This window comes from Alnus glutinosa, chromosome 1, assembly GCF_958979055.1.
Source record: "Alnus glutinosa chromosome 1, dhAlnGlut1.1, whole genome shotgun sequence".
NCBI lineage: Eukaryota > Viridiplantae > Streptophyta > Magnoliopsida > Fagales > Betulaceae > Alnus > Alnus glutinosa.
Genome location: NC_084886.1, coordinates 37,979,151 through 37,989,822, shown reverse-complemented (window position 1 = coordinate 37,989,822; position 10,672 = coordinate 37,979,151). Strand labels below are relative to the sequence as shown.

The window sequence follows — 10,672 nt, the reverse complement described above, 5'->3', positions numbered from 1 at the left end:
TAATACATAACCTCTGAATTCTGTTGCCAAACTAGTAAGAATTCCATGCCTCTTTTCCCAACCCATGAAACTTAGGGGTGACATGCCTTGCCCTTATCTAAGAACTAGCTCAACATTCAAAAATACAACACAAAATTTGCTAATCAATCTCAATTTGTACACATGTACAGAGGGGCAACAAACAGTCGGTGACCTGCCACTTTGCAGGTTTCCAAGGGCAGGTATATGTAGGCATCTTTTTCCCCTTTCTTTTCTTGATGACTGCTCACTAGGGGAAACAAAACTGGGAAAAAAAAAAAACAAAAAAAACATTATATATACAGGGTTACTTAGTCTCTAGCCCCACCGAAGCCTGAACAACTTATCGCCTCCATTGCAAGCCGAATCAGCCGTACTAGCTCCTCTACATCTTGGAAGCTGAAATCAACGACTCTCTTAACAGAAGTAATGCAATCCCTATTCTGTTCCTCTTCGAGGATTACATTAGCAGCTGCAAAAGCATTATGGGATTTTCTAGAGGCCTCCATTGCAAAATTTACATCCTGTGTCTGCAAAACAATCAAATTGTAGTTTTTACCCTTCCATTCCAAGCATAGCCATAAGAGTCAAGATATGCCCACCAGCCCAGAAGAGAGAAAATCTATTGTCCAAGGTGAGACATCCAACAAGCTTAACGCAAACTATCCATAATTTTCAGAAAATATAATACAGGCATACTGAGTCTACTACAACACAAGTCTACTACAACAGCCATAGACTGCATAAATTGGATTTTCAAGAATTAAATGTCCATATACGGAAAACCCAACTATAGGATTTGGATGATATAAAAATTACTCCTGCAGTTTCAAAAACATGACCAGCCTACGCCAAAACCTTTAATGCAATAAAACAGTTATTTAAACTCCAAACCTCCATTTACACAATCCTCTTGGTCCTATACTGCAAGACAAGTGCAGGCCCATTCTAATTCACCTTTCCAACACTTCAATCCAGTATAGACTCCTTGGGTTCCAATGTTTCTCTCCATTAAGATCCCTCTCCATTATCATAATATGCTTTTTTTTTTATAGGTAAGAAAAGAAATAGCATTAAAAAAGCGTAAGGTGCCCCTAAGCATACAGGGAGTATACAAGGACACCAAAACAAAAAGAAAAGCAGAAAACAAATGAAGAACACCCGAAAAAAACCCAAAAGACAGAAGAAACCCCCAACATTACCACAAAAACCCAGAGCCCTCAAAGAACCTGAGCCCTCCATTTTCATAATATGTTACAACAAGAAATCAAGACTCCAGAAGAAATGATGACAAAAGCCATAAAAATCACCCTTGACGAAACAATAAACAAATTTCTAAGGTTAAATGAACTTACGAAGTCAAGCAGGCGAACAAAATTTGGGCGGTTTCGAGCAAGATTGACTTGGCTTCCAGCAACATGAGAACCAGTACCCTTCGATAAATTACTCTTATCAACAGGTGCTTGACTATTTAAGTTATCAACATCCGAAGCGGAAGATGATGGAGATTCACCTAAACAAATCATTTAAGAACAACAGTTACATTATTAATTACATCACTTTCGGAAGCATAAATGCATCTTTACACTTGAGCCGGTTACCCTTAGATATATTCAATCTAATCTTATCTTTTACACTAGACCGTAGAAGTGTTCAACATTAAAATAAGAAAATCGACATTCTTTGGTGGAATAGGAGAATTTCAAATTCACTGCAACAGAATGAGTAGACATGATCTGAACAATGAATTGTAGACAACTCCAAAAGAAGAAAAAAATTTATAGCTGCACCATGACCTTCTTCTATTACCTTGAGGAACCACTTTTTGTAATGTTGCTTGCAACTCGTGCCAATCTCTGTTCATACTAGAATGTTTATGATAAACCACCCTCATGTATGCCACCTCCATGCATTTGTAGGCCAAAGCAGCAGCAGCCATCTCTTGCCGTGTTTCATATTGAATGGCACAAAGTCTGTTGAAATATAAAGTTCAGCATACAGCCACATACAGGGCAGAGTGATACAGAAATTAGACCTTAAGAATAGCAAAGTGCAGTACAGATCACACATATTATTGTGTTGCACCGGTCTTTCTTTACAGTAAACTTGTACTCAAAAAGGAAAAAACATAAACTGCTTAAAGCAACCAGCTCTAAAAGCCAATGACACATAATTAAGCTACTATTAAGGTCAGTCATTCGAAATTAATCACACAGCACTAACTGTTGGAACCATAACAGTCACTGTCTAACACATGCCCGGGCCAAGACAAGCCAAATAATAGGCTGCTGTGTCCCAGCTCAGAAACAGGATCAGCTTGGCTCAGAGTATCCCACAAATTATCTAGAAAAAGCCTCAACTGAAGCAAGCTTAAGCAGCTGGGTTCGTCCTCCAGTGTTTAGACTGCTAACAAGCTGTTAAAATGTGAGCTCTTCGGACTTGGCTTGAACAATGAATAAATAATTTGCAAAGCTGCTATAAATGTGATCTGTTCAGGCTTGGCTCAACAATTAACAAGCTCAAGCCAGTAAAAGTGGCTCAATTAGTCTACATCCCAAGTCAAAAAACTTTGCAATTCATAGCCCATAATGCTGTTCCAAGATATTTTGGGAGAGACTCCTATACCAAAGAAAAACAGAGAAAAGAAATAGCCGCAGATGACTCAGGACATCCTGAACAAGGGTAATCAAGAAGAATCTTGTAAAAGTTTAATCATAAAAAGATTGCTTCCTTCCACCATCAAATTAACAACTGCTTATCAAAAGTACCAAAAAAGTAAAGTCATCATAAAGGTGTACTTCCTTAAAGTTGAATAGTAATTATCCACGACAGCCTACAAGCTAAATCACGTGAGAATGCGAGATTTTTGAGACAGTCTAATTACATTGGACTCCTAATGTGCAGTGGGGAAAAAGAAGGAAAATAAGAAAGTTGAGCAGCAAAGGTTTTAGTCACAACTTTCAAGTTTCACTTACTCGCAAAGTTTAGCTGCAGTGCCGTACGCTTGAATTTGATTCATCTCCCCATGTCTGCCACTCTCACTATTGCAAGTTTCTAGAAGTGACGCTCCATGAAGAAACTTCAAGGCAGCTTGGAAGTAAGCCTCATTACTTTCAAAACCAAAGCAAGAGCTCTATGAAAGATATTGAAACCATACCAGGAGTTAAAATAACGTACAACAAAATATCAAGCATAGAAACAAAAAGTAAACAATTATCAAGGGGCAATAGAGGAACCTTAAGACGATCTGCTGTGTCTCTAAGATCTTTGGCTTCTTTCAGGGTGTTAGTAGCAATCTGGCTGGAGGAGATCACTCTCACGGGACTTGAAGCATTGAGATCTCTGACCCCTTGTCTATCAGGCACAAGATATCCCAAATTGTGGTTAACTCCATTGTTATTAACAGTCCCAGAATGTTTTAATGCCTTTGACACATCACCAGGTGCATCAATAGGACATCCATCAAACATATCTCCTTTCTGAGGTCCTGGTACAGTTCCCCAACCCTGGGATACTGTTTCTAGTTTACTTTCACCATCGGAAAGTGAGAACAACTTTGATTTCCCATTTCTTGGCTCTATTTGTGTTGGATCAGCTTTATTATCACCCTCAAAATCCTGAATCAGGCTCAGCTGGGGGGCAAGCTTCACATTTCTACTACATGGAGCGCATGATTTCATATCCAAACTATCATACTCTTTTTGTTTTAGCTTGATTTCCATTTGAGTCCCACTTGACCATTGTCCTACAGGATCCCTCCTACTAACGTGATTCTTCTCATCCATGACAGACTTGGTGTTTGGATTTTTAGGAAAACTGTGTTTAGCATTAGCTGTTGTTTCATGAACAGGAACTCGGTGACTGGGGTCACACACCGAGTCACTCCTATGGTTCTTCTTTGTATAACCATTAACTGGATCAGAAACCTTCATTTTATCTCTATCAGAACTTCTGCTACTGCCCTTAGGTCGTGAAGTGGTACCCTTACCAGATTTCTGCAGAACTGAATTGTCATGGTGGTTCTTCTTCACCCCATCCTCATTATAGCCATGTTCTGGAGCATGCAGATCATTGAGGAACCGGACATTTTGCTGTACAATATCAACATCACCATTAAGTATACGGCTATTCCCAACATCAGAAGAAGGCTTGGCTTTACCACTGGACTTGTGAATAGCATCTCCATCCCTATACTCAAGCACAGAAAAATTATGAATCACTGTCCCAGGCAGATTAATCTCAGCAGTATTATCCCCATCCGAGTATCTTCTGAAATCACCCTTCATAGAGAGACCACTATGAATAGCATCATCTTTCCCTGTAATGTACCCTCCTGCAGATGTAAACTTGTCTAAATTAGAGGCCCTCAAGGGAGAAGAGGAAACTGATTCCACTGGAGAACCTTTCAGTTCTTCAACGTTGGCTCTAGTTTTACGGGATCCTGAAACCTTTGAAGAGCTTGAAGTGGCTGCCACTGAAACCTGTCCAGATCCTAAATCCCTTCTTAATGATTCTACAACATCCACAGTCGGTTGAGATGAAATCTTCTTTTTATGTTTTCTGAGTTGCTGCTCCTTATCATTTCTCCTGACTTCTTCCATAGTATCACTTGGATGATCTCTAATGCCTGATAAGAGAATTTCTGACATCCTACCTTTTTTGTGCGACTTATCATCAGAATCATTAGTGTTGGACTCTTTCACCTGAGTCTTTGAAACCCTTAACTTCTTTTCCTTCCTCAATCCACTCTCACTACTTTCCTCTTTCTCATATACACTGCCATCATGGGCAGAATTTTGAAATGTCTCTATTTCATTCTTGCCGTCCTCCAGCTCCAATTTCCTTTTCTTCAAAGAAACATCCTTTTTACTACACATTCTCATATCCAATGATCCACCATCAGACAAGACCTGAGCTTGGTCTCCCAGTTTCTTAACAGAACCTAGCACCTTGTCCCTTACATCCAACCTTGTGTTCTCAGATAAACAGTATTCATCATATTTCCGCATATCCTCCCCACTTCCCTTAGTTGGCAAAGCAGTACTTGCACTGATATGCCCCCTACCAGGGTCCATTTTGGAGGTCCGATGTTTATCAACATAGGACATATCCTCTGTCTTGGACTTCTTGGAGGTTCCACCTTCGTATTCATCAGCTTCCCTCTTGCTTTTCACTTTTATTTGTTTCGCATCACCTGTAGATATTTGATGCCCCAAAAGAGCACAAAGAGACACATGATTACCCATTTTCCCAAAAATTCAGACAGCAGTATGAAATTATTTCCACATTTAAATACATACCTCCATTAATTGGCTTTTCTTTCTGACTAAGCATGTCTTTATCCACAACCAAGTTGCCCTTCTTACTCAAATGTTGAGAACTAGATTTCTTCATCAGATTTAGTTCTGCATGATGCTGGTTCTTGCCATTTATGCTCCTTTTTGTAGATTCTTGTAGCTTGTTCTTTGTGGACTTTGAGATCTGAAAGGGGCCACCCGAGTTTCCTGCATTTGCTATTTCCTTTAAAACATGTTTTTTCTTTCCTCTATTAGAAACGGCTTGGGCACTGACATTCTCGTGATTCTGGTCAAGATGGTGGACATCACCTGAATATAGTCCCAATGCAGTTCCACTGATATGATGTTGTAAGCTGTTCTGACTCTCAGAAACTGGTAATTGATACAATGCGTTGAGGGCTCTCGTTGTCTCCTCCTCACTAATGTTGCAGTGGTTCATACCAGGCCTGTTAAAAATATTGAATAGAACAATGAGAAGCTCTGATATATAATATGTACACTTCTTATACACACACAGAATAAATTGGTAACGAGAAAGAGCATGGTACTTGGAGCATTATTTATGAAGTAATGCCCATTGGTTTATTGGGCTATGTGTAACTCCGAAAGGAGAAAGCAAACTTACAGCCAATTTAGCATGCTACACAACCATTTATCAGGGAGGTGCTCTGGCTTTGTACCAAAGGGTAGAAGCCGCCACTTCTGACATCTGTCACACTGTACCCAATCCTCTTCTATAAGCACAGGAGCTGCCATTGGCGGCACCATCTCAGAAGTGAGTCCAGTTTCTGTAATAGGACGCACAATTGAAGCATCTTTTATAGATGCCCCAGATATATCCTGCTCAACCTTCTTACCACTTAACCTTCCCTTTCGTTTATCTAAGAATGCATTCTGTTGCATTCCAACAGAATCAAGATTAGCATCCTTTGGTCTATCACCAGAAGACCTCCTCACTGGATCCATTTGATTATCTTTCTGTTCCAAATTCGGTACCAACAATGAATCTCTATGATTATCCCTGCCCTTATCATCCTTCTGGGACTTTATCCTTTGACTTTTACCATTACAGTCAGCAACAACATAACCAGTATTCTTTTTATTATTTAAATCTGCACTTGCACCAAACCTCGGGCTTTCCTTTGTTGAAACAGCAACTGGCTTGCCATTACTTTGTGCCCCCTTTGACTTGTTTTTTCCTTCAAATGAGACCCTTTCTGTCTTAAATGAAACACTAATTTCATCATCTTCAGTTTTCCAACCAACCTTCTCTTTTTTAGGATTTAGATCTTCCTTACATTTTGACCCATCAGAGTAACCCTGCAAGGAGGGAGAGATTTTATGACAATTGTCATCATCTTTACGGTCAATTAAAACATCCTTGTGGTGATTTAGCACTCTGTTTCCATGGACATTTTCCACTAAACTACTCCTCAGGTTTCCTTTCTCATTCTTGCTACAGTCCTCACCATATATTGACTCCAAAGCTTCCTCTTTCACTAAGTCGGAGCTACGTAATCTACCCTTTCCACCATTCTTGTTACCCTCCCTAAAAACTTCAGATGCCCCACCAGCCACTTTGAGAGAGTCACGAACATCACTTTCTGACTTGGAAACGTGAGTGCTTTTCAAGTCACCAGACAAAAACTCCTTACCTCCAGTGGTTTCATTTACTGAAATTTTCTTTGTTTGTAAGGACATGTCATCCTCAAAACATGTACCATTCTCATGCTTCACTTCCAACTGCCTTTCACTTTTTGCTGCTAATTTCGTTTTCTTTTCCTTCAACTCTTTTCTATTCCCCATCATTGAAAATAACTCATCTACTAAAATGGCAGAGTGTTCTTGACGACCATTGAGGGGTGGCATGGGTTTACTGACACTACAAAGTTTTTCTTTTTTCACCAAGCAAAGCAGGCTGTCATGAATAGGTGATATCAGTACGCCCCCAGGGATGGGGAAGGAAGTCATAGCCTGTTTTAACATGTAAATAAACATCAAATATAAGCAGATCATTTTGGTTTCATCAAGTGGCAAAGAAACAGAGAATACACAGAAAATGCAGAACAAACCATTACTTGAATGATGCCAGTTGGAGACATATCAGTCGTCTCTTGAGATATGGGTGACATCCCTCCGCTTTCCTCCGGGCTGTTCCCCAATGATGAATTTGGGGAGTCATCAAGTCCAAGACCACTATAAATTGCTGCATTCTTCCTCGCCAAGTTATCACAACCCACTTTTATTCGAACCTTCAGCGTTCTTTGGTCAGTTAGATTGCCTGATCTGTTGGAACTTTCATTTTTCAAGGGACTCTTCTCAGCAACTTGATTTTGTTTGATGGGAACATCTGCAGAAGGAACTCTTGAATTATGCAATGGATGGGCACTACAGGAAGCAGTCCCGAGCCTCAAAGATGGGGCTTTATTCGAGGGAGCTTTCAAATTCTGAGAGGCACCCTGTATGGTAACATAACCCACAGTACTCAAGTAAACTAAGCTTCCCCAAGCTGACAAGATGTCAGCAATATATATCTCTTTCCTACCAAATGACCAAAAAGTTAACAAAAGAGATCCACATACCTCGATGGGTAAATTGTTAGGAGATCTGGGAGCATTGTAGTTTTTTGGTGGAGTCTTTGGGCGAGACCAAATAGAAGGTGAGCGTTCATAGGTAGGTAAAAAGGAGCCATAGCCACCAAATTTTGCCCCTGCCAAAATCATCAAATTTCCATATTATTATTTTCAATGCACAAAGAGTGCAGTTCTCTCTGATCCACAACTCCCACAGCAGGTCACTTACCCAAATTCTCGGCAGAAACCCCGCCTTCAAAATCTTTTTGAAAATGGCCAAGAACATTTCGGATCTTCTCATCCTTTATGAAAAATAAACTTTTTAAACTCTTGCTAGTGTCATTTATACACAAACTAGAACAAATATCAAAGAAATTTATCTATGACATGTCCAGAATGATCTAAAATAGGCCAAGTCATACTTATCAAAAAAAAAAAAGGCAAAGTTATCAGCATTGCAGGAAAAGTTACTTTTCAAGAATTTATTCTACAAAATACCTTTGGCATACTGTTTTCAGATATTCATCTAAAAAGAAAGTGATGTCCAAGTTGCTCACGGTTTTAAAAACTTTAATGAGTTTCCGAAAATCTTTCACGCGTTTTAAGGAAATTTTGCACTAATGGTCAACTTGGTTGTTGAGAGAACAAGGGAATGGATTTAACCAATCTTCGATTACTCATTCTTTCAGTGAACAAAAGATGATATACTTAACTAAAGCAATTTTTCAAATTTTATTGAGGGATTAAATTTTTTGTTTAGAAGGGTCAAAGGTCCCTCAGATATTTCTCAAGCCAAAACAGGTTATCTGCAAAAGTAGCAAACATAATTGGCCCCGTTCAAAACTCTCATCACCAGATGTCCAGAGATAACGCCTAATATTCATTGAGTTCTCTACAAGGTTAGAATAAATTTATTGTATAATCGACTAACGACTATGAATAAATATGCACTTTACATATGGTTGTACAAAGCATCTACAGAGTTTCTAGAGGTGGACAAATCAAATTTAAACTTTACTGGCAGTTTGCAGAAGCTCTTCCATTATGGTCCACGAGGTTAATGAAAAAATGGGGGAAAATATTAAATTTACAGGAAAAGAAAAAAAAATCCTCAAAAATAGGAACCTAGATTTCTTGATAGAACCTATATTTCTTTTTCATGTCACTCAGCTTCCCGAGTGATGAACATTCCTTCTCTTATTTGGGCTTCGATTCCCATAGAGCAGGAGCTAAAGATTCAAACATTCAACTTCCTTTGTCTCCTATACTTTCTTGTGGACCGAAAAAAAACTGTTACTTTTGTTACTTCCCCTTATACGATTCAAAACACAAACACCACAACACAATTTGAATCACAGACCAAGAGATTCCAAATAAACTAAATTCAATTTCTTCACAACCAAAATCAATTAAACCCAAAAACAAAAAAAAATAATCAAACAATTCTCCAATGAAACACAAAGAAGCCCTTACGATGTAAGAGAGAGAGATGTCAGGGTCAATGATCTTGTCGTCGTCATCCCTGTAATAGCAAGCCTCTCCTTCCTCGAGCTCAGCGTTCTCTTCCATCCCCACAATCCCACCCAAACCCTAACCTAACCCTAGCCCTAACCCCAAAACCCTAACCCCCTCACACACCTCCTTCCCTGAAATCCAACATCACCAAATCCCTCACAAAACCCACCAAAACCCATAATCCAAAGCTCCCAGACCCAACTCTAACCCCACCGAATCACAAACCCTCATTGAAATTTCGACGAATAAATCAATAAATTACTGATTTAAATTTTCACGATCGGGTACCCGGATCGGACGGCGTAGATTGATCAAGCCGATCAGTGCCGACTCTTATTGTCTGTTGTAACAGAAATCGAATTCTCACTTTACTCTCTCTTGGTTTTTGTCCTCGATGTGTACAGCGGAGACAGCTGTGTTTTTGGTCTTTGGCTTTTATTTATTTATTTTTTCTTTCCTTTTCTTTTTTTTTTTTTCTGCGTTTGGATGAAATTAAATCCAAATTATTCCCTTTAGCACTTTTTGAGCTACCTTTGCTAGACAGGGATCACAAAACGTGTTTATTGCTTTGGTTCTTGGATGGCTTCTAACTTCAATACATGGATCGCGCGTGGGGATGTGATTGCCAATAATGCCAAGCTAAGAAAACGGCACCGTTTGCCTAGCACTTCCTCCGTGAGTATACCACGGTAGTAGCACTTACTGGTTAGAGCAAAAAAAAACATGAGGGGAACATTTTCCTTCAAACATGGCCCTCATTTGATAACGTTTTTTTTAAAAAAAAAAAAAAAAAAAAACTATACTTTTTAGTAAATAAATTAAAATATTAACAAACAATTTCAAACAAAAAATACTCGAAACTATTTTTACTTTTATGTTACATTATAACACTTTTTCAACTAAAAAACGAAAAACATTCTCTAAAAAGTTTTGTGACCTTTGTTACTAGAGCAACACCTTTCTATGGTAACTTATGACAGCTTCATGCCGGTGAAAATTGTGTTAGAAAACATCATGCTCATTGAGAATTCGAGACCGAGACCAAGACCATGTATGCATATTATTGGGTTTATGAGTTAGCAAGCCCAAGTGATTGAAACATCAAACCTGTTTAATTCGAACATTGACCTACCAACATGAGTTTACCGAATACACGAAGTATGGAATCCACTCATACCATTACCACACTGTATGGCCATTTAAGTACTACATGGGACATAACTTATAATCAAATCGTGTGTTCCAAATCTCAAGGATAAGGCCTACTCT

At 39.0% G+C, this 10,672-nt stretch overlaps 1 protein-coding gene across 2 annotated transcripts; it reads right to left on the bottom strand.

Annotated features, from left to right (window-relative positions):
* LOC133880284 (cysteine-tryptophan domain-containing zinc finger protein 3-like) lies at positions 1-9,501 on the bottom strand. 2 transcript variants are annotated; one of them, XM_062319207.1, is made up of 11 exons: positions 9,362-9,501; positions 8,118-8,190; positions 7,898-8,025; positions 7,394-7,774; positions 5,941-7,289; positions 5,319-5,761; positions 3,255-5,212; positions 2,994-3,151; positions 1,828-1,991; positions 1,374-1,531; positions 1-548 (listed from the first exon to the last, which is right to left on the bottom strand). In XM_062319207.1, exons 1-11 carry the CDS (start codon positions 9,455-9,457, stop codon positions 330-332), a joined length of 5,127 nt encoding a protein of 1,708 aa, XP_062175191.1. In that variant the 5' UTR covers positions 9,458-9,501; the 3' UTR covers positions 1-329. The 2 variants fall into 2 exon arrangements, with proteins under 2 accessions (XP_062175191.1, XP_062175201.1); XM_062319217.1 differs by lacking the exons at positions 8,118-8,190; positions 9,362-9,501 and having other exon boundaries at positions 7,394-7,665.
* Between the last annotated feature and the right edge of the window lie 1,171 nt (positions 9,502-10,672).